The 24,603-nt window shown below is 51.5% G+C and overlaps 1 protein-coding gene across 2 annotated transcripts in view; it reads left to right on the forward strand.

Annotated features, from left to right (window-relative positions):
• The first annotated feature begins 9,769 nt into the window (after positions 1–9,769).
• The window catches only part of LOC142825997 (uncharacterized), a 42,005-nt gene continuing 27,171 nt past the window's right edge, over positions 9,770–24,603 (forward strand). For both annotated transcript variants that reach the window (XM_089773626.1, XM_089773627.1), the window contains exon 1: positions 9,770–18,690. In XM_089773626.1, the coding sequence (XP_089629752.1) occupies positions 14,239–15,327 (1,089 nt within the window). In that variant the 5' untranslated portion in view covers positions 9,770–14,238 and the 3' untranslated portion in view covers positions 15,328–18,690. The remainder of the gene's footprint in view (positions 18,691–24,603) is intronic.

Consider the following 24,603-nt stretch of genomic DNA (forward strand, 5'->3'; position numbering starts at 1 on the left):
AGGAACAAAATTTGGACAATGAATCCGATATCCAATCAATAAACATCACACACCTTGACGACCTGAGTGTCCAACAAGACGAGGCAGTTATACCATCAGATACAGTAGCGATTGACGACCTCAAACAGTTTCAAGAATTATTTAAACGAGTAGCGACAAGTCAGCATGTCTCCCTCCAAGAAGTGCAAAGGAAACAACATCACTTGTTAAAGAACCTGCATCCTACATTGCACAGTAAGATTGCCCTGCCAATTGACGAGGCAATCATGGAAACATCTGAGGATCTGTGGAAGACACCCGCATCCATACAGCCGACTAATAAAAAGATTGACAGAAAATATTTCGTTCCACCAAAAGACAATGATTTCCTGTTTACACATCCACAAGCCAACTCCTTAGTTGTTGAATCAGCACAGCAAAGAGCAAAGTTGCCACAATACAAAAATGGCAATATGGACAAGGACCATAAAAAGCTAGACTTCTTCGGCAAGAAGATATACTCCTCTTCTACACTACAACTAAGAATATCAAATTATTCTGCCCTCTTAGCGAATCATGACTTCGATAATTACTCGAAGTTGGGAGAACTGATACCACATCTCCCTGAATCCAAAAGATCTATCTTGAAAGCGATAGTCCATGAAGGCCATACGATCGCTCGCACCGCTCTCCAAACCGCAATGGACATCGCTGACACCGCAGCCAGGACTACAGCTATGGCGGTAGTCATGCGCAGAACTTCCTGGCTACAGTCATCTGGAGTTCCCCGAGATCTTCAGCCCAAAGTAGAAGATTTACCATTCGATAAGCAAAAATTATTTGCAGCTTCTACAGATGAAATGCTACACAACAGTAAGAATTCGAAAACCACTCTTCGTACATTAGGCATGTACACACCACCTTTCAAACGCAGGCGATACACTCCATATAACACATACAATCGCTACAGGTATGGACAATACAACCGACCACAGAGACCGTATGAAGACACTAGGCCAAGACAACGACCTCAGAGGAGGCGCCCTAATCAGGGCCCCCACCAACTGCTCAGTCCTCTAAGCAACAAATTTGAAGATGTGGTCGAAGGTCTGCAATACCTCCCTCACGATCTAGCAACAACGCAACAGGGCCATCTTTTTACCCACCGTTTACGGCCGTTCCTCCCACAATGGGAATCTATAACATCGGACCGATGGGTTCTAGACATAATTCGAGTCGGCTACACCATCCCATTTACCACTACCCCACATACCCTTCACCCTACTCCGTCCCTTTTCAGGGACCCCTCTCACGAAACTCTACTAAGACAAGAGATAGATCGACTCCTCTTAATCGGAGCCATAGAAAGAATACCAGTAGAGTTTCACGGGAAAGGTTTTTACTCAAACTATTTTCTGATAGAGAAAAAACGGGGGGCTGGAGGCCCATATTAGACCTCTGCAAACTGAACAAGTTTCTCAGGAAACAACGTTTCAAAATGGTCACACTTACAACAATAATTCCTGCGCTAGATCAAGGGGACTGGTTCGCAGCCCTCGACCTGCAAGATGCGTACTTCCATGTAACTATCCATCCTGCCCACAGACGCTATCTACGCTTTACGCTCGGCCCAGATCATTTTCAGTACAATGTTCTCCCCTTTGGCCTCTCGTCAGCTCCGAGAGTATTTTCAAAGGTACTAGCAGTCGTCGCTGCGTACCTCAGAAGACAAAAGGTCATTATATTCCCCTACCTAGACGACTGCCTTTTAAAGGGCTCGACACAGGAGGAAGCCGCCTCCATGATAGATATGACCACATCCCTCCTCAATCGCCTAGGTCTTCTAGTCAACGAAAGCAAATCAACGCTTCACCCAGTTCAAGATATAGAATTCATCGGGGCACGCCTGGATTCAATCACAGCTCGAGCATACCTACCTCGACAACGTTTCAGAATTATACAAGAAATTATAAGGGCGATGTTTACAACACCTACCACTACAGTACTTACTTGTCTCCGACTAATGGGACACATGGCTTCCACCACCTATGTAGTCCGCCACGCTCGTCTGCATTTTCGATGCTTCCAACTCTGGATAGCAACTGTGTACATACCTTCACAACACTCCCTCAACAAGACAGTGACTATTCCACCAAACGTTCTTGCATCCTTACAATGGTGGATGGTACCGAACAACCTCCTGGCAGGCGTTCCATTCCAATAAATCGAACCCACTATACAGATTACCACAGATGCTTCCCTCCTTGGCTGGAGAGCACATATGAACGATCAGGGGGTTCAGGGAAGGTGGTCCCCATCCGAGGCACGACTACACATCAACCTCCTCGAACTGCGGGCAGTAAGGAATGCCTGTGCACACTTCGCCCCCAACATTGCCAATCAGACAGTCCGTATCCTAACGGACAACATCTGCACAATGTTCTACATAAACAGGCAGGGCGGAGCCCGCTCCCACTCCCTCTGCGCAGAAGCTATCCGCCTGTGGAACTCCTGCATTCGCAACCATGTCACCCTCATAGCATCCTACCTGCCCGGGGTGAACAACACCAGAGCAGATTCACTCAGTCGCAACTTCACCTCAGATCACGAGTGGGAGTTACACACGGAGGTCTCAAACTCAATCTTCCACCGATGGGGATGGCCATCTATAGACCTTTTTGCGTCTACCCAGAACGCCAAATGCCCCCAGTTCTGCTCACGCGCAGGACTTGGCAGACATTCCCTGGGGGATGCCTTTCTAATCAAATGGACGGCCCCCCTACACTATGCCTTCCCCCCCATACCACTCATCCCAAGAATCCTACGCAAGATCTGCAGAGACGGAGCCCTAGTCATTCTGATAGCCCCGTCATGGCCCCGACAAACCTGGTATCCGTACCTGCACAAGCTAGCAGTTCTCCCTCCTTATCGACTACCAAACCATGTAGACCTGATATCTCAGAGCAATGGCACATTACTACACCCACAGCTCCATACCCTACACCTTCAGGCTTGGCTGCTCTCTGGTTCTCGGAGATAGAGAATCACTGTTCCCAGCAAGTGAAGGACATCCTCCTCCACAGTAGGAGACAGTCCACTCGAAAAACTTACCTGCAGAAATGGACACGATTCTCTCACTGGTGCCAGCGAACCAAAGTAGAGCCCCGTGTCGCCCCACTGAATACGATCCTGGACTACATTCTAGACCTTAAAGTATCAGGACTGTCAATCTCTTCCTTAAGAGTCCATCTTTCCGCAATAGCAGCGTTCCATACCTTGATTGACGGCTTCTCCATCTTTGCCCATCCGATCACTAAAAGATTCCTTAAAGGGCTCCACAACATATACCCGCCCTACAAGGCCCCACCTCCTTTGTGGGACCTAAATCTTGTTCTCCACCACCTCACCAGACCTCCTTTCGAGCCTCTGGCTACAGTGCCACTCCCCTTTCTCTTTATGAAAGTCTGCTTCTTATTAGCTATTATGTCTGTCAGACGGGTGAGTGAACTCGGGGCACTAATGTCAGAACTCCCCTACACTGTTTTTACGAAGGACAGGGTCATACTTAGACCTCACCCAACATTCCTGCCAAAGGTCTGTACGGAATTCCATGTCAACGAGCCAATTGTACTACCTACCTTTTTCCCAAAACCGCATGCCTCACAGAAGGACGCCACCTGCATACTCTGGACATTCGAAGGGCTCTCGCCTTCTTCCTGGAGAGAACAAAACCATTTCGTAAATCCGAAAGGCTTTTTATATCCATCGCTGAGCGTTCCAAAGGAACACCTCTATCATCACAACGAATCTCAAGATGGATTTCGTCATGCATAATCAAGTGCCACACCCTGGGCAATAAGCCATTACAGGGCCCAGCACGAGCACATTCCACTCGAGCCACGGCTGCATCCACAGCCTTTTTGAACAATGTCCCCTTAAGGGATATTTACCGAGCAGCAACATGGTCTTCAGACCATACCTTTGCCAGACATTATGCTATCCTACCACAACTTAAACGTGACTCAGCAGTTGCTACGGCGGTGCTCTCTACCACCGCTAAACGTTGACTCCGGCTCCCTCCAGCCATATATTGAATACTGCTTTGTAGTCACCTAGAGTGGAGCACCCACGGGGACACTACTTGAAGAAGAAAAGGGAGTTACTCACCTCGTGCAGTAACGAGTGTTCTTTGAGATGTGTGTCCCCGTGGGTGCTCCACGACCCTCCCTTCCTCCCCTCTGCACGGAGTCTAAATTACTCGGGCGGAGACGAGGAACTGAAAGGGAGGGGGTTGAGCCGCGCGCTACAGAAGGCGGGAAGGGCTCGAGACACCTTCTGAGCATGCGCGGCTCAACAGGGGGGAAACTGCTTTGCAAAGCTCCGATCTGCGGCTCAGGGCGATCCTTCACCTAGAGTGGAGCACCCACGGGGAGACACATCTCGAAGAACACTTGTTACTGCATGAGGTGAGTAACTCCCTTTTTTGTCTTTCAATAACAAAGTCTCAGTGTGACACCCGTGACTGAACAGTATGTGCCAGTGTCTTGAAGTCTGGGTTTTAGTCTGAGATTGCTAGTCGTATACAGTCCATCAGATGGGCATCTGTGATCCTGCGCTCAGCCTGGGAAGCTTGCTCCAGCACAGCTGGAGCTAGACGCAGCCTCCCTGGGCTGAGTGCAGGGCAGCCGGGCTGGAGGGAAGAGAAGTGGCTGCCCGGCCAGCTGGCCATGGTGCTCAGCCAGGGTGCACCAAGCTCCACGTGGGCAGGCTCAGAGGAGAAGCCGCCAATTAACTGGAGCGCGGGGCAGCCGCTTTCAGCTGAAAGCCACAGTCAGCTTGCTGGGGTGCTTCAGCCCTCCAGGCCTCCCAGCTCCCACCATTCCTCGCAGCTAATCACCTGTGTTGTTGCTCGGTGAGTAGCTGCTCCACAAATGAGGAAATCTAATGTAAATGTACTGCGCAGGCGCGCAGTTCAGAGAGGGCTCAAGAGCTACTCTTAGAGCCCCTGAGATCTCCAGTCTCCAGGACCGGATGACATTCATCCAAGGGTTCTAAAAGAACTCAAATGGGAAATTGCTATTTGTGACGTAGTGGGGGTACCTGGCTGGTTTCTATGCTGCTGGCTCTGGGGTAACCCCCACTGGCTGCCGTGGGTACCACGACCCAGCAAAACAGGATGAGTCACTATGCAAACCAGTGGCCAGACACCCCCCATGGAGAGGAACAAAGGAAGGTGGAATGCTGCCCTGGCTGGGGGGCAGGGCTGGAAGAGGGTTAGTGAGTTCCTGGCTGGAAGGCAAGGGGAGAAGGAACTGGGGAGGGGGCTGGGATTCCCCCATCTCAAGGGGAGCACTGAGGCCTCTTAGCCCCCAGTTCCTGTAACCAGATTACATCTGTGCTGCGCTGTGCTGGAGGAGCAATAAACCACCCTCAGTTCCACTGGCTGGTGCAGTCTGTTTGTGCCATTTCGGGGTGCAGGAGACGGGGAACTCCCAACGCGCCGTCACACTATTAAACTATTATCTGTGGTTTGTAACCTATCTTTTAAATCGGCTTCCGTACCTAATGACTGGAAGGTAGCCAACGTGACACCAGTATTTAAAAAGGGCTCTCGAGGCGATCCTGGCAATTACAGAGCGGTAAGTCTAACTTCAGTAGTGGGCAAATTAGTTGAAACAATAGTAAAGAATAAAATTGTGAGGCATGTAGAAGAACATAATTTGTTGGACAAAAGTCAGCTTGGTTTCTGTAAAGGGAAATCATGTCTTATTCATCTATTAGAGTTCTCTGAAGGGGTTAACAAACATGCAGACAAGGGGGATCCAGTAGTAGTTCTTCGAGTAGTGTCCCCGTTGGTGCTCCACTGTAGGTGAAGGGTCGCCCTGAGCCTCAGATCGGAGCTTTGTATAGCAGTTTCCCCTGTTGAGCTACGCATGCCCAGGAGGCGTCTCGAGCCCTTCCCGCCTTCTGAGGTTCCTCACAAGGTTCCTCACCAAAGGCTCTTGTGTAAATTCCATGGCCATGGGAGAAGAGGGAAGGTCCTTTCTTGGATTGAGAACTGGTTAAAAGGCAGGAAACAAAGGGTAGGAATAAATGGTAAATTTTCAGAATGGAGAGGGGTAACTAGTGGTGTCCCCCAAGGGTCAGTCCTGGGACCAATCCTTTTCAACTTATTCATAAATGATCTGGAGAAAGGGGTAAGCAGTGAGGTAGTAAAGTTTGCAGATGATACCAAACTGTTTAGGATAGTCAAGAGAGAAGCAGACTGTGAGAGACTCCAAAAAGATCTCACCAAACTGAGTGATTGGGCAACAAAATGGCAAATGAAATTTAATGTGGATAAGTGTAAAGTAATGCACATTGGGGAAAAATAACCCCAACTATACGTACAGTATGACAGGGGCTACTTTGGCTATGACAAATCAGGAAAGAGATCTTGGAGTTATTGTGGACAGTTCTCTGAAAACTTCCACACGGTGTGCAGCGGTGGTCAAAAAGGCAAATAGGATGCTAGGAATTATTAGGAAAGGGATAGAAAATAAGACCCAGAATATCTTACTGCCCTTGTATAAAACTATGGTACGCCCACATCTTGAATACTGTGTACAGATGTGGTCTCCTTACCTCAAAAAAGATATTTTGGCCTTGGAAAGGGTTCAGAAAAGGGCAACTAAAATGATTAGGGGTTTGGAACGGGTCCCATATGAAGAGAGGTTAAAGCGACTGGGACTTTTCAGTTTAGAGGAGACTGAGGGGGGATATGATAGAGGTCTATAAAATCATGAGTGGTGTGGAGAGGGCTGATAAAGAAAAGTTATTTATTAGTTCCCATAATAGAAGAGCTAGAGGACACCAAATGATATTAACAGGTAGCAGGTTTAAAACTAATAAAAGAAAGTTCTTCATGTAGCGCGTAGTCAACCTGTGGAACTCCTTGCCAGAGGAGGCTGTGAAGGCTAGGACTATAATGGAGTTTAAAGAGAAGCTAGATAATTTCATGGCGATCAGGTCTATAAAAGGCTATTTATTAGTCAGGGGATAGAAATGGTGTCCCAGGCCTATGTTCATCAGAGGCTGGAGAAGGATGGCAGGAGACAAATCGCTTGATCATTGTCTTCGGTCCACCCTCTCTGAGGCACCTGGTGCTGGCCACTGTCGGCAGACAGGATACTGGGCTAGATGGACCTTTGGTCTGACCCAGTATGGCCGTTCTTATGTAGATGGTATCATGAGTCCATGAAAGCTCATGATCCTATCTACATGTTTTGTTAGTCTATAAAGTGCTACCAGACCATTTGTTGTTGTTTTTTTTTCTTTTATTTCCAGATGCTATGAACTAGCATCCCGTGGCTACCTGTCACCTCTTCAGTCATTTCAGCATTTTACTGTTTAAGACGGTATTATCTAGGGTTATTTTTAGTTACTACTTATGCTTAAGGCTTTTTACGCCTTGTGTCTTTATTTGGCTCGAGTACTGTCTTACAGGCTCATTGCATTATTGCCTTAATTTATATCTAAGCATCACCTAGCAAATACTTAGTCCTGCAGGCACCAGTGCTAAGGGGGACTGTACTTACAGTACTAACTGTAGTCTCTAATCCAGTGTTTCTCAAACTGGGTCGCAACCCCCCGGGGGGGGGGCGGGTTGTAGCTGGATTGGGTTTTTCACTTGTGACCCCTTTCCCCCGGGCTGTGAAGAGTGGCAGGGTGGCGGAAGGCAGCTGCCAGCAAGCCGCACAGCGTGGCCGGGGCCATGGGACTCCAGGAGCGTGGCTCAGCTGCAGGAGGAGGCAAGGCAGCGGGAGAGTGACCAACCAACCAAAGGGATGCGGAGCAGAAAAGAGGCACAGAGGCGAAAGAGATGGGGGAAAGGAGCCTGCAGGGGGGAGGGTGTTAAGGACTGCACATGCCATGAAGGCAAGGAGTCTGGTGAGAAGGGGGGGAGGAAGCGACCCAGGGCAGTGAGGGTGGGTGGTCACACAAATTCGTTTAGCATTTTAGGGGGTGGTGGTATCACAAATTTTGAGAACCCCTGCTGTAATCCATGTTCCAGCAATCACTTACATGAGTTTAATGTCACATTTTTATGTATGTTTTATTTCAAAATTAAAAGATTTGTATATTTCTAGGGTAAATCTAAATGCCTGGTGTTCTGTTCATATTCTTTTGCGCAGGTGTTGCAGTTTATTCATATTTAAGAGCTTATGTTTTAATTTAGTGCTCACTATTTTAGAGTTAAAACAAAATACAGGACTATGTAGCACTTTAAAGACTAACAAGATGGTTTATTAGATGATGAGCTTTCTTGGGCCAGGCCCACTTCCTCAGATCAAATAGTGGAAGAAAATAGTCACAACCTGTCACATTACCGAATTGGAGGGAAGCAGCCAGATCACTGCTGCACCCCTAGGTGGGGGTGTTGGCCCCAGAAATTGGTATAAAAGGGAGCCATGTGGGGTATTGAATGGGAGCTTATCGTTTGTTGATCTTATGTATGCTATTTATGTGAGTATATAATGTCTATGTGTGTAGGTAGGAATCTGTAATCTGTGTGGAAGCTGAATATTTCTCTGAATGTGGTTAAGCATTGCTATGGACAGGCTGAGTAGCGAAGCCCTGTGGAACAATGGCTCTCAATGGGCTATGGACACACCCAAAGAATGGGGGCTGTCATCTGAGAGCAGCCAGCAGGGAACATAGGGTATGTCTACACTACCCTCCTAGTTCGCACTAGGAGGGTAATGTAGGCATACCGCACTTGCAAATGAAGCCCGGGATTTGAATTTCCCGGGCTTCATTTGCATAAGCGGGGAGCCGCCATTTTTAAAACCCCGCTGGTTCGAACCCCGTGCAGCGCGGCTACACGGGGCTCGAACTAGGTAGTTCGGAATAGGAAGCCTAGTCCGAACTACCTAGTTCGAGCCCCGTGTAGCCGCGCTGCACGGGGTTCGAACCAGCGGGGTTTTAAAATTGGCGGCTCCCCGCTTATGCAAATGAAGCCCGGGAAATTCAAATCCCGGGCTTCATTTGCAAGTGCGGTATGCCTACATTACCCTCCTAGTGCGAACTAGGAGGGTAGTGTAGACATACCCATAGAGATTGGCCTCTGACCAGGTGACTTGCTGCATACAAGAAGAGGCCAGGAAGGAGGTATAAAGAGGCCATGTGGTCGATGCCATTTTGTTCTCAGCTCAGCACTTCATCCCAGAGGCAGCATTGCAGGGATCGAAGAGCCCGGAAGACCTGTGAACCCATCCTGATCTTAGGATGTGCAATAAGAACTTTTAAACCAGCAGCTGCAACATCTCTGCTAGAGCCTGCATCGAGGACTGGGAGATTCGGTGCATGTAACGTACTGTACTTTAATAACCTTACTCTCATGCTTTTCTTTCTTGTGTTAATAAACCTTTAGATATAGATTCTAAACCCGTGGTCCCCAACACGGTGCCTGCGGGCGCCATGGCGCCCGCGGGGGCATTCGTGTGCGCCCGCCACGTTCTTGGGGCTGGCCTGGCTCCGGGCGAGTGGCGCTTGGGGCGGGGGCGCCGGCCCCGGCCGCTTGGGGGGGGGGGCCGGCCCCGGGCGTGCGGAGCTTGGGGGGGGGGCGCCGACCCCGGCCCCCGGCGCGCAGAGGAGGGGGGGCGCCGGCCCCGGGCGCAGCTATGGGAGGGGCGCACGGCTATGGGGGGGGCCCCGGCCCCGCCCCCGGCCCTGCCCCCTGGCGCCCAGCGGGCGAATGGCCACGCCCCCTGGTTGGGGACCACTGTTCTAAAGGATTGGCCCAGCGTGATTTGTGGGTAAGGTCCAGAGGGTAAATTGACCAGGGATCTGTGGCTGGTTTCTTGGAACCGGACAGAACTTGTTCGGGGTAGGTGGGATTGGGTGCTAGGACCCCCCCCCCCCCCACCTGTGTATGAGGCCCGGGGCCATCTGGGGCACGGATATTGCTGGGGTGTCGGAGGGGTTTTGCTCATGAGGCTTCAGGCAGGCTGCTGAAGCGCTCTGTGGGACTGGTTTGTGGCCTGTTTGGAGAGGTCACCAGTCTGGGGGCTGTAAGGAGCCCCGGATTTGAGCAATTCGCCCTGAGCGGACGCCCTCAGCTGTGCCCAGACATGGCCCGGTCCATCACACAACCATATATACCAAAGGATACAATTTAAAAAAATGAACGCATATGAAAAGGACAAATCAAATTTCAGAACAGAAGGGGGATGTGGGGTGGGTGTGAAGGTAAATGTCTGTGAGCTAATGGTATTAGAGGTGATAATTGGGGAAGCTATCTTTGTAATGGGTAAGATAGCTAGAGACTTTGTTGAGACCCCCACGTAGAGTGTCGAATTTTAGCATGAATGACAGTTCAGAAGATTCCCTTTCAAGTGCAGATTTAAAAGGCTTCTGAAGCACGACCAGGAACAGGTAACAGGAGAGTTTGGAGAGGGAGTTCTCCAGGTAAAAGAGGAGTAAAAACGGGACCTTTGTGGTAAGTGGCTGTCTGGAGTGTGTGTTTGTGTGTGGGGGAGTTATTTGCAGTGTGCTGAGCTTGTGTTTGTCTGGTTGGTTTGTTTGTTTGTTTGAAGGAGCTTCTGAAAGGTTTGAAATCTAGAAGCCTCTGTTAATTGGCTGAGCCTCAGTCAGGGGGAGGGGCTACCAGAGCTATATAAGCCTGTGACTCAGCGACCAGGAACAGGTAACAGGAGAGTTTGGAGAGGGAGTTCTCCAGGTAAAAGAGGAGTACAAACGGGACCCTTGTGGTAAGTGGCTGTCTGGAGTGTGTGTTTGTGTGTGGGGGAGTTATTTGCAGTGTGCTGAGCTTGTGTTTGTCTGGTTGGTTTGTTTATTTGTTTGAAGGAGCTTCTAAAAGATTTGAAATCTAGAAGCCTCTGTTAATTGGCTGAGCCTCAGTCAGGGGGAGGGGCTACCAGAGCTATATAAGCCTGTGACTCAGCGACCAGGAACAGGTAACAGGAGAGTTTGGAGAGGGAGTTCTCCAGGTAAAAGAGGAGTACAAACAGGACCCTTGTGGTAAGTGGCTGTCTGGAGTGTGTGTTTGTGTGTGGGGGAGTTATTTGCAGTGTGCTGAGCTTGTGTTTGTCTGGTTGGTTGGTTTGTTTGTTTGAAGGAGCTTCTAAAAGGTTTGAAATCTAGAAGCCTCTGTTAATTGGCTGAGCCTCAGTCAGGGGGAGGGGCTACCAAAGCTACATAAGCCTGTGACTCAGCAACCAGGAACAGGTAACAGGAGAGTTTGGAGAGGGAGTTCTCCAGGTAAAAGAGGAGTACAAACGGGACCCTTGTGGTAAGTGGCTGTCTGGAGTGTGTGTTTGTGTGGGGGGGGAGTTATTTGCAGTGTGCTGAGCTTGTGTTTGTCTGGTTGGTTTGTTTATTTGTTTGAAGGAGCTTCTAAAAGGTTTGAAATCTAGAAGCCTCTGTTAATTGGCTGAGCCTCAGTCAGGGGGAGGGGCTACCAGAGCTATATAAGCCTGTGACTCAGCGACCAGGGAGAGCGCGACCAGGAACAGGTAACAGGAGAGTTTGGAGAGGGAGTTTAGAGGGCACTAGTGACTTGTGTCCTTCTTTAAAACCTAACTTAGAATAATCTATACTCCAGAAGTTTAAAAAGAATCCCAGTTTGTACTTAAACTTATTCATTACAAACATGGAGACAAGCCCAGCAGCAGAATGGGGGCTATCCTGTTTATTGCGTCGAGTGTAACATGTATGATTACCTGCCCTGTGGGCGGGTGGCGTATGTGTGCACCCGTTGCAAGGAGCTCCTGACCCTCAGAGACCAAGTTCGGGCTTTGGAGGACAGGGTGGCTGAACTGGAGGAGCTAAGGGAGTTAGAGAACTATGTTGATGAGACTTTCTGGGACACTGTAGTACTGTCCCACCTCCAGTCTGAGAGCCCCAGTGTTCTTAAGGAGGATGAAAGTCTCAAGGGAACAGAGCATTTAACGGGAGCAGAGGGAAACCATCCCGTAGTTGGGACCCTCCTCCCAGAGGATGTTGCGGTATCCTCTTGCACTGAGGATACCTCTGATGGGGAGGGAATGCCAGCTAGGAAGAGGCAGGTATTAGTAGTGGGTGATTCGATCGTTAGAAACATAGATAGTTGGGTTTGTGATGACCGGGAGAACCGTATGGTCACTTGCCTGCCTGGTGCGAAGGTTGCGGATCTCTCGAGGCATCTAGATAGACTTATGTGTAGTGCTGGGGAGGAGCCAGTGGTCGTGGTACATGTAGGTACCAATGACGTAGGGAAGAGTAGGAGAGATGTCCTGGAGGCCAAATTTAGGCTGCTAGGAAAGAGACTGAAATCCAGGACCTCTATGGTGGCGTTCTCGGAAATGCTTCCAGTTCCACGCGCAGGGCCAGGTAGGCAGGCAGAGCTTCAGAGTCTCAATGCGTGGATGAGACGATGGTGTAGGGAAGAGAGGTTTAGATTTATTAGGAACTGGGGCCACTTTTGGGAGTGGGGGAGCCTATACAGGAAGGATGGGCTCCACCTAAACCAGGGTGGAACCAGACTGCTGGCACTAAACATTAATAAGGCCGTAGAGCAGTTTTTAAACTAAGAGATGGGGGAAAGCCGATTGGTGCGGAGATGCACGTAAATCGGAGAGAGACTTCTCTTAGAGGAGAATCCATTGATAGAGATTCTCTAAGCTGTAGTCGGAAAGAGAGGAGGGGAGAGGGCAAACCATTGGCCAGAGCTGACAAACAACCGCATACAAAGGAATCCAATGCATCAGGGAAGGGCAGACAAATAACCAGTGGCAAATTTTTAAAGTGCTTGTACACAAATGCTAGGAGTCTGACTAATAAGATGGGTGAACTAGAGTACCTCGTATTAAATGAGGAGATAGACATAATAGGCATCACTGAAACCTGGTGGAATGAGGAAAATCTGTGGGAGACAATCATACCGGGATATAAAATATATAGAAAGGATAGAGCAGGCCGGATGGGTGGCGGAGTGGCACTGTATGTGAAAGATAATGTAGAATCAAATGAAATAAAAATATTAAGTGAATCAACATGTTCCATAGAATCGCTATGGATAGTAATTCCATGCTCCAATAATAAGAAATTAGCAGTAGGGATATATTACCGACCACCTGACCAGGACAGCGATACTGACATAGAAATGCTGAGGGAGATTAGAGAGGCTACCAAAATAGAGAACTCTATAATAATGGGGGATTTTAATTACCCCCATATTGACTGGATACATGTCACCTCAGGAAGAGAAGTGGAGATAAAATTTCTCAATGGTTTAAATGACTGCTTCTTGGAGCAGCTAGTGCAGGAACCCACAAGGGGAAAGGCAATTCTCGATTTAGTCCTGAGTGGAGTGCAGGATCAGGTCCAGGATATAACCGTTATAGGACCGCTTGGGAATAGTGACCATAATATAATAACATTCAACATTCCTGTGGTGGGAAGAACACCTCAGCAGTCCAGTACCCTGGCATTTAATTTCAAAAAGGGGAATTACGCAAAAATGAGGGTAACCCATGCTCGAGGGTAACCCATGCTCCTTTAACAAAGAAGCCAGCCGGCATTTCTCAATCTCGACAGCCCTCGGCGCCGCAGCCGGCACCGGGGCTTCTTAAAGAGACAGCTACAGCAGCACCAGTCTTATCGGTGCCGGGTGCTGAAATGCCTGCAATCACTGCCCCTCACAGGGAGCTCTCTTTAGCACCGGCAGGGGAACAGCATACTCCTGCCCAGATGCTTCCTTCAGAGACTTTAACCCTTCAGTCTCCAGGCTCTGCACAGCCTCCAGCAGCAGAAAAATCAAATACCGCTGCGAATCTCCCTGTGTACCTCGCCAGGGTCGTATCGGGAACCATCTCCTCACCCTTGTGCTTCTACGCACCATACAAGAGATCACGGGGATTATTATCACCGCAGTCTCTCATCTCGTCACCATTATTACAGAGAGCGTAGCTGTTCACACCAGAGATGTTCTAGATCTCCTCCTCCTGCAAGACGCTCACGCTCACCAACTCGTTCACCACGAAGCACCTATTATGTCAGGTACGGCAGTGCTAGATCTTCTAGACGTTCGTCGCCTGCAGGGTCTGACCAGCGTTATACGCATCGTCATAGACCGGACTATGTTGATCATCTCATCACAGTCACTCTCCATCTCATCGCAGGTCTCCATGTTCCTGTCGGTCAATTAGCCCACACTCTGTGCTTTCAGAGATTCCCAAACATTCTCCGCTACAACGTACGATACCTTCTCGTTCTCCGATGCACCAATCACAAATGTCAGACCTAGAGGAAGGGCAACTCTCGGAAGCTGACCCAGACATGTCGCCTAATACCTGTTCACCATTGCCTTCTAGGGATGAACCGCTGTCTCTGGGCGAGACGTCACCTCCGGACGATCTTAAAGAATTCCAAGACCTGTTTAAACATGTCGCACAATCCCAGGAGGTGCAACTTACTGAGTCCCAGGTTAAGCAGCATAAGTTATTTAAGAATTTACACCCTAAACAACAAAGAAAGATTGCCCTCCCAATAGATGACGCTATCTTGGAGGTAGCACAGGACATCTGGCAGACGCCAACATCAATACCGCCCACAAATAAGAAAATGGATAAAAAGTATTGTGTCTCGTCCAAAGGTTTGGAATTTCTTTTCAATCACCCGCAGCCGAATTCCCTGATAGTGGATGCAGTTCGCCATAAGAGCAAGATGTCCCAATTTAAGAATTCCCTACCGGATAGGGATACAAAGAAATTGGATTATTTTGGTCGAAAAGTTTACTCCTCCTCAACCTTGCTACTGCGGGTTGCCTATTATGCTGCTCTTTTGTCAAACCATAACTTTGACAATTACTCCAAGCTCCCGGAACTTATGCAACATCTCCCTGACAATAAGAGGTCTCTCCTTAAAGCCGTTGTCCAGGAAGGGTTCATTGCATGTAGAACATCGCTTCAGATTGCCGCGGACATTGTCAACACAGCCGCTCGAGTGATGGCAACAGGTATCGCGATGAGAAGAGCTTCCTGGTTATTGTCAGCGGGAGCCCCTAAGGAGTTGCAGTCCAAAGTGGAAGATTTACCCTTTGACTGTCAAAAGCTGTTTGCTTCTACTACCGATGAGGTTCTCCATTCTGGCAAGGACTCTCGTACTACCCTTCGATCTCTAGAGATGTACACGCCACCTTTCAAACGCAGGCGGTACTACCCCTTCCAGAGGAGATATGATTACTTCTCCTATAAGCAGCAACAGCGACGTGGATCCGACCAGCCTAGATTTAGACAGCGCCCTCAATGCAAACGTCAGCAGCAGAATCGCTCTTCAGCTCGGCCTTCCCAGAAGCAGCAGGTTTGACTCCTGTGCGGGGGACTCGAACACATCTCCACCGGTCAACACACTAAAGCCTGCCACCACCTTATTCCACCAATGCCTGAGGCCATTTCTTCGTCAATGGGCCACCATTACCTCAGACTGATGGGTCCTAGAGGTTATATCATCAGACCTAACGATCCCGTTTGCTTCAATTCCCCCTACTACTCTTCCCACCCCATCCCTTCTCAGGGACCCATCTCACGGGGCCGCTCTTCGAGAAGAAGTTTTTCACCTGCTCGAGATCGGAGCCATAGAGAGAGTACCTGATGAATTCCGGGGGAAAGGGTTTTACTCCAGGTATTTCCTAGTCCCCAAAAAATCCGGGGGGTGGAGACTCATCCTCGATCTGAGGGCTCTAAATCATTTCATCCGAAAGCAGTGCTTCAAAATGACCATGCTGGCCAAGATCATGCCAGCACTAAACAAAGGAGACTGGTTCGCAGTCCTAGATTTGCAAGACGCATATTTCCATGTGACAATACACATAGCACACAGGCGTTTTCTGAGATTCGTAGTGGGCGACGACCATTTTCAATACAGGGTACTGCCTTTCGGCCTCATTTCAGCCCCAAGGGTGTTCTCCAAATCACTAGCGGTAGTGGCTGCCCATCTACGAAGGATAGGAGTCTCTATCTTCCCCTACCTCGACGACTGCCTCATCAAGGGACGCACTCAGTCAGAGGCACTTCACATGGTAGTTGCAACTCGGGATTTGTTCAATTCCCTCAGCCTTATTGTGAACATTCAAAAATCACGTCCACAACCAACACAAATTCTAAACTTCATAGGAGCGCGTCTCGACTCCCAGTTAGAGAGAGTTCATCTGGCAGTCGAGCATTTTCAACTAATACAAGACCTGATAAAAACAGTCTTGCAAGCTCCAACGCTCCCAGTACGTGTATACCTCCAGCTTCTGGGTCATATGGCTTCAACAACAATCATAGTGCGCCACACAAGGCTACACCTCAGGTGTCTGTAGCATTGGCTGAGCACGGTGTACAAGCCTACAAGGCACAGCATCCGCAAGACTGTGGTACTTCCAGCACATGTCAAGGACTCTCTATTATGGTGGACCAATCACAACAACATGCTGTCAGGAGTCCCCTTCCACGCATTGCAACCATCAGTGGAGATAACCACAGACGCTTCTCTCATCGGCTGGGGTGGCTGGGGTGCCCACATGGGCGCAAAAACAGTTCAGGGTCGTTGGTTCACAACGGAGATGATGCTCCATATCAATCTTCTCGAGCTACGAGCCATGTTTCATGCCTGCAAACACTTCAAGTTATACATAAGAGGCACTGTCACCAGAATTCTCACAGACAATGTAGTGGCGATGTACTATGTGAACAGACAGGGAGGTGCCCGATCCCGTTCACTTTGTGCAGAAGTGATCCGCCTCTGGAAATGGTGCATTCAAAACAACATTTCTATAGTCGCGTCATACTTACCAGGTGTGAACAATACCACGGCGGATGCGCTGAGCAGGCATTTCCCTCAAGACCATGAGTGGGTTATCCGCACGGATGTCCTCTTACCTCTCTTCCATCGGTGGGGCTTTCTGGTGATAGATCTCTTCGCTACATGTGCCAACGCGAAATGCAGAGCTTACTGTTCCAGAGCAGGAGTGGGTGCTCACTCTCTGGGAGATGCATTTCTCCTTCATTGAGGCACATCACTCTTGTATGCATTCCCCCCTGTTGTACTTATTCCCAGAGTACTCAAGAAGATCGTGATGGACAGGGCACGAGTGATACTCATAGCCCCAGACAGCCATGGTACTCAACTCTTCTGCAGCTCTCTGTACGAGCACCGCGCCGATTACCTTACTTACTGGACTTGCTGACACAACAGAAAGGCTCCCTTCTTCACTCAAAGCTGGATACTCTGCACCTCACTGCATGGATGGTACATGGTTCAGCGAGTCCGAGAATCTTTGTTCGGACCAGGTGAAGCGTGTTCTCTGGCACAGCAGGAGGGATTCCACCAGGAAAACTTACCTGTCCAAGTGGTCTAGATTCGTGTGATGGTGCGCTCCTAAGCTTCTAGACCCTCTGGTTTCACCAATGCATGTCTTACTGGACTATGTCCTCCAGCTACAGTCAACTGGACTCTCCATTTCATCACTTAAAGTCCATGTAGCGGCGATAGCTGCTTTTCACTACCCCGTTGAAGGCAAGTCAGTGTTTTCTCATCCCATGATGACTAGATTTCTCAAAGGATTGGCTAACCTCAACCCACCACGTAGGCCTCTGCCACCTGCATGGAGTCTTGACCTGGTGCTTGATGTCCTAACTAGACCACAGTTTGAACCGTTGGCCACGGTACCGGTGTCGATGCTTACAATGAAGGTACTCTTTCTTCTTGCCATAACATCGGCACGTAGGGTGAGTGAATTATCCGCACTAATGTCAACACCTCCCTATACAGTCTTCAACGCGGAATCAGTGATACTGAGGTCTCATCCAGCCTTTCTATCTAAAGTCTGCACAGATTTTCATATAAATGAACCAATCGTTCTGCCATGTTTCTATCCAAAACCTCATACCTCTCAGCGTGATGCTCTCCAGCATACGCTCGATGTGCGTAGAGCCTTAGCATTCTATATAGACAGAACCCGTACTCTATGTAAGACGGATCGCCTCTTCATTTCGACATCAGGGCCTTCTACGGGCAAGCCCTTATCCGCCCAGCGCATTTCTAAATTGGTTGTCTCTTGTATCACGACTTGCTATACTATCTGTAAGAAGCCGCTCACATCGCAGCCTAGGGCACACTCAACACGAGCAGTTGCTATGTCTGCAGCTTTCGTGAAAGGAGTCCCTCTGCGGGACATCTGCCGGGCGGCGACTTGGTCTTCTACTTCCACCTTTTCAAGGCATTATGCGATTGTTCAGCACTTCGCCTCTGACTCAGCGGTAGCCTTGGCAGTGCTGCCTGCCGCTCAGAATCCCAATTCCGAAGCCCACGTCTAACTGAGATTACTGCTTCAGAGTCACCAGACGTGGAGCACCCACGGGGACTACCCGAAGAAGAAGAGGAAGTTACTCACTTTGTGCAGTAACGATCGTTCTTCGAGGTGTGTCCCCGTGGGTGCTCCATGACCCGCCCTCCTCCCTGCTTCGGAATCTTGTCTTTCTGTCTTTCAGATAGGCGGTGAGATGAACTGGCGGGCACCGGACCGTGCGCGGCAGGTGAAAGGCGCAAAACCGGCTTGCACGTGCGTGGTCCGGCCATACACACACAGCTCTGTCAAGCTCCAATTTGCAGCGCCGGGACCAGCCTGACACCAGACGTGGAGCACCCACGGGGGGACACCTCGAAGAACGATCGTTACTGCACAAAGTGAGTAACTTCCTCTTCTTGATCTTATAACTCACTTGGTTAGGTACAATAATGGTATCAGCAGAGTGAATATGTGGACAAAGCTGGCAACGGGGTTTGTTGCAAGGGAAGGTACCAGGGTTGGTATTAGTGTAGTATGTCCTGTGGTTGTTGGTAAGAATCATCTTGAGGTTAGGTGGTTGTGTATAGGAGACTATGGGTCTGTCTCCCAGAGCCTCTTGGAGTTTAGTATCCTGTTCCAGTATAGGCTGAAGTTTATTGATAATGTGTTGGACAGGTTTAAGTTCCGGGCTGTAGGTGATGACAAGTGGTGTTCTATTGTTGGTTTTCTTGGGTCTGTCTTGAAGTAGATGGTTTCTAGGTATTCGTCTGGCTCTTTCAATTTGCTTTTTTATTTCTCCGAGGGGGTAGTTGAGGTTTATAAATGCTTGGAAGAGATCCTGAAGTTTCTGGTCTCTGTCAGTGGGATTAGAGCAGATGTGGTTGTATCGAAGGGCTTGGCTATAGATGATGGATCGTATGGTGTGTGCTGGATGGGAGCTGGAAGCATGTAGGTAACTGTATGAGTCAGTGGGTTTTCTGTAAAGGGTGGTGTCTAATTTTCCATTGTTGATTTGTACTGTGGTGTCGAGGAAATGGATCTCTCGTGTAGAATGGTCCAGGCTGAGGTTGATGGTGGGGTGTAGGTTGTTGAAATCTCTGTGGAATGTCTCCAGTGTTTCTTGGCCATGCGTCCAGACCATAAAGATGTCCTTGATGTAGCGTAAGTAGAGAAGGGTAAAAGGGGACGGGAGCTGAGGAAACATTCTAGGTCAGCCATAAAGATATTAGCATACTGTGGGGCCATGCGTGTACCCATGGCTGTGCCGCTGATCTGGAGGTATAAGTTGTTCTCAAACTGGAAATAATTGTGGGTGAGAACAAAGTTACGTAGGTCTGCTATCAGGCTGGCAGTGGTGTCCTCTGGGATAGTGTTTCTAATTGCTTGTAATCCATCTTCATGTGGGATGTTGGTGTATAGAGCTTCTACATCCATGGTGGCAAGAATGGTGTTATTGGGGAGGTTATCGATGTTTTGTAGTTTCCTTAGGAAGTCGGTAGTGTCTTGGAGATAGCTGGGGGTGTTGGTTGCGTAGGGTTTGAGGAGAGAGTCTACATAGCTGGATAGACCAGTAGTGAGCGTGCCAATACCAGAGATGATGGGACGTCCGGGGTGTCCAGGTTTATGGATATGCTGCACATTCCATGGAGCCCAAGCGGCAGCAGCTTCTGTCCACGGGGGGGGAGCTGACTGCACGGAGTAGGGGGGAGCAGAGTTGGGGGGTTGGGAGGGAGCAGACTGCAGGGGGGTTTGGTGGGGGGAGCAGAGTGGGGAGTTTGGGTGGAGTAGACTGCAGGGAGTAGGGGGGAGCAGAGTGGGGAGTTGGGGGAGCAGACTGGGGGGGTTGGCAAGTCCTGACGCCACAGGACAAGCCAGCTGGGCAGTTTGGTGGGGGGGGGTCTCTCTGAGACGGGCGGAATCGGGGGGAGCAGGGAAAGTAGCCGCGGTGGCTTGTGGGAAACGTTCCGTGCCCCAATCTGCAGCTCCCATGGGCTGTTTGATTGGGCGGGCGCAGCGGAAGTGACATCACAGTCCAGCCACTGATCCAGGGGTTGGTCTTGCGCGTGTGTCATTCCCAGCTTGAGCGATGCATCCTGGGAGTTGTAGTTCCCAGTTGTAGTTCCCAGAGTGCGGCCTCCTGGGGCGTGTCTCAGTCTGCCCTGCCCCTATCATAGCCCTGCCCATCATAGCCCCGCCCAGCTTCAACTTATTGGTCAATCCTGTCGATTACATGCATTCTCCCCTCTCACCTGCTGTCTCTGTCAGAGGCAGCAAGGAGGGAGGAGGCGTGAGCTGATACCTGTGGGCAGCCAGCTTTTAAGTCAGCTTGTCACAAGAGGGCGCAGTTGTACAGTTGATCAGCACCCCACAAGCATTGGATTGGCCTGTTCCCCCACCTCTCTGCTGCTGCCTCTGATACAGAGGAAGCAGTATGGTGGGAGGAGGCAGGCGGGAGCTGATATGCATGAGCACTGTGTGTGGTGGCTTCATGGACCCACCTGTCAATCCCCTTGCTGCCTCTTCTAGAGGCAAGAGGGGGAGGCAGGAGCTGGTGCTGGCTTCGCAAAGTTGCCTGCCTGCCTGCCCACGCCGCTGCCTGTATCAGAGGTGGGGGGGGGAGGGTAGGGGAAAGTGCTCACATTCCATGGAGCCCAAGTGGCAGCAGCTCCTGTCCACGGAGGGGTGGGGGCCAAGCTCCCTGCGGGCAGATGCTGATCTGGCAAGCAGCCTGTGTCTGCCAGCATTTTGAATGCCTGGTGGACAGGAGCTGCTGCCGTCCTGCCCTGTTGCCTTTGTATCAGAGGCAGCCATGTGGGGCCACAGGCAGCTGGTTTGCATAGGAAGCTGGTTTTGAAACTAGCTGCCCTTGTGGACCAACCCCCGCCTGCCACCCCACGGTGAGGCAGCAGCACAGAGTGGCCAGGGGGCTCCCTGGAATGGAGCCGGAGCGCACTGGCTGCCGCCCCTGCCCTCGGGGACTGTGTAATAGTTGTGTAACTGCTAACAGTCGAGGATTAAATTACCCCAGTGGTCCCCAACCATTTGAGGTTGCTGGGCGCCAGGGGGCGTGGCCGTTCGCCTGCCGGGTACAAGAGGGCAGGGCCCCCCCTAGCGCCCGGGGGGGGCCCTTCCCATAGCCGCATGCCCGGGAGTGGGCCCCCTCCCATAGCCGCGCGCCTGGGGCGGGGCCCCCCCTCAAGCACCGCGCGCCCGGGGCCGGCGCACCCTGCGAGCGCTGCACGCCCGGGGCCAGCGCTGCCCCCATGCGCCACGTGCTCAGAGCGTGGGCAGCCAATCCGCGGCACTCCCGGGGCTGGTTCTCACCGTGCGCCATGCGACCGGGGCCGGCTCCGGCACCACGCATGCGCCATGTGCCCGGGGCCAGGCCAGCCCTGAGCACTTGGCAGGCGCACACAAATGCCCCCGTGTTGGGGACCACTGAATTACCCGATAGCTAACATCCCTAAAAAAAGAGAAGTCCTGAGGCACCTTATGATTTATTGGAACATAAGCTTTCGTGGGCACCGACCCACTTCGTCAGAGGCATGTAGTGGAAACTCCAGAGAAATCTGCCATTTCGAAGTACTCCTTCCATCACCCCCCCCCCTTTGCTGAATCCATTTCATAGAGGCAGCAAGGTGGGGGGGATTGACTAGTCGACATTACTATCCGATAAGCAAATGCTTATCAGATACAGCCGGTCCCCGAATTGCAAACGGTCGACTTATGACCGTTCGCAGTTATGAGTGAAGCTGTCATAAACGGCGGACCCCCGCGTTACGAACACGATCTGTGCTTACGAGCAGCGCGGTCGCGTGTAACTCTATGGGGTCTGACTTACGCATGAACCGAGTTACGACCAATTGCTTGGTCCGTAACCGGTTCGTAAGTCGGGAAGAGGCTGTAGTTGACTAGTCTTCAACATCCTTAGCATGGAGATCGACTGGAAAACATTGCCGGGCAGAATGTCGGTTCAGTGACTCCAACAGTAGCGTGTGGATACAGATACAAACCTACCCCTTGCTCTAGGGGCCAAGCAAGCAGGGCCATGCACACGCCTGTAGTGCTGGGGACTCCAGACCCAGGCCTGGCCTTAGGAGGGGCCATGGAAGCGTGTTCCTGCATGTGAGCATTTGGCGCGGTGTGTGGCTTTTGCATGGGCATGTGTGCGTGACGTGTTCCAGTCAGATGGATACTCGGGTCCCTCTCCTGGAGAGCAACACCCCTCCCCTCCCCAGCTGGAGCCTGCAATGGCCCAGACAGTCTGAGAGGTCCAGAGGGAAGAGCCAGGCGGGACAGGGACTCGGGCTCAGGGCCCCACCCGTGAGTGCAGCGGGAGCTGGCAGACACTGAGACGGACACGCGCCCTCTCAAGGGGGCCTCTTGTTTTGACAGTTCACACATGGGAACCCCACTCCGGCTCCCATGATGCACTGAGGCGGGCAGGGGTGATTGTAACTCCCGTGGCGTGTTCTGGCATGAGGCAGGAGCTGTGCATCTCGCATCCCTCGCGGGGCAACAAACAGCAGTCACGTGGGCGCTGTGAGCTCTCACAATGTAGCGTCATGCCAACATGTGTGGCACGGTGGACACCCGTCCCACGGACTGGAAGTGACGTTTGCTCGGTCCACAGCCTGACAGCAACCGACTGGGAACCGTGACCGGAAGGTGCCCAGGTATGAGCGCTCAGCTGGTGCCAGGTCAGAGAGTGGTAGGCAGGAGACACTGGGCTAGGCGGGACGGGTTCAGATGCAGGGTGCCTGTCTGGGACAGAGACTGGGGTTGGAAGTTTCCTGCGGCGGTGCAGCCAGCATACCCCACCAGCTCCCGTGGTACGTGGGGCAGAGGAGGGACAGCAGAGTGGAGGCTGGAACCGCTCCGACAAGGCACCACTCTGCTTACGGTTGCCAGGTGTCCGGTTTTGAACTGGACAGTCCAGGATTTCAGCTTTTTTTCGGGAAACAAATTGAGAAAATATAAATGTCCTCGCCGCTTTTGCAGATTCAAACTAACACGGCTACCCCTCTTATAAATGTCCGGTATTTTCTAAATCAGATGTAATGTAGATTGTGATGTCATGTCAGGTATGTCTGGTATTTTTGTTGAAACCATCTGGCAACCCTAGCTCTGCTCCTTGCTTGGGCGGGGTGGCGCCCTGCCCCTATAGCAGGTCCTGATGTCACAGGGAGCGGGTTCCCCAGGAAATCCCACCCTAAGTGGGCAGAGGAGAAGTGAGGCAGGGCAGTGGCTTCCAGACTGCACCACCTGGCCCCAAGGGAGTGGCGGCGGGAGGTGGCAGCGAGGTCAGAGCGTGACGCTGCCCAGCCCAGATCTCAGCCCTTGGGCACCCAAGTGTGCACCCTGCCCAGCCGGGCCGCTCCCTTGTAGCTCCGCCCCCAGCGCTGAGCCCCACCCGGCCTGGCCGCTCCCCTGTAGCTCCGCCCCCAGCGCTGAGCCCGCTATCTCGTGCCCGGCTTGGTGCGAAGCTGCCTTTTCCCGCTATGAACAGCAGCGCACTGCTAGTGACATCATAGCCCTGCCGCGGGGCATGCAAATGATGGAATGTGGGGCACATTCTATCGGCTCCCGTCAGGCTGGAGCACTGAATGGTCCGGCGAGTGACACGTGGGTTTGTGTCGCACACAAACGGGTCCCAGGCTCCGTCATTAATGGCAGGGGCGGGGCCACTGACTGGCAGGAACTCAGCTGGGACACAGAAGTGAGCAGCAGGAAACTCCTCGGGGTTTCTCGAAAACCTTCACGCGGCCCCTCTGTGCTTGTAAATGGGACGCATTAGAGACCCCCCCCCCCAACCCGCCTCACGCTGCTCCTCTGCAGTTTATAAGGCAACAGCAGCATTAGCCTGTCCCCCTGCCTGTCCCCATACAAGCCGGCTGGGAAATTTGGTGGTGGGGAGCAGACTGCAGGGGGTGGGGAGGAGTTTGGTGGGGGGGGGGAGCAGACTGCAGGGGGCGGGGAGGAGTTTGGTGGGGGGGAGCAGACTGCAGGGGGCGGGGAGGAGTTTGGTGGTGGGGGAGCAGACTGCAGGGGGCGGGGAGGAGTTTGGTGGTGGGGGGAGCAGACTGCACGGGGCGGGGAGGAGTTTGGTGATGGGGGGAGCAGACTGCAGGGGGCGGGGAGGAGTTTGGTGGTGGGGGGAGCAGACTGCAGGGGGTGGGGAGGAGTTTGGTGTGGAAGGGAGCAGACTGCATGGGGCGGGGGGATAGCAGACTGCAGGGGGCGGGGAGGAGTTTGGTGGTGGGGGAGCAGACTGCACGGGGCGGGGAGGAGTTTGGTGGTGGGGGGAGCAG

This window comes from Pelodiscus sinensis, chromosome 27, assembly GCF_052426305.1.
Source record: "Pelodiscus sinensis isolate ZL-2025 chromosome 27, ASM5242630v1, whole genome shotgun sequence".
Classification (NCBI taxonomy): domain Eukaryota; kingdom Metazoa; phylum Chordata; order Testudines; family Trionychidae; genus Pelodiscus; species Pelodiscus sinensis.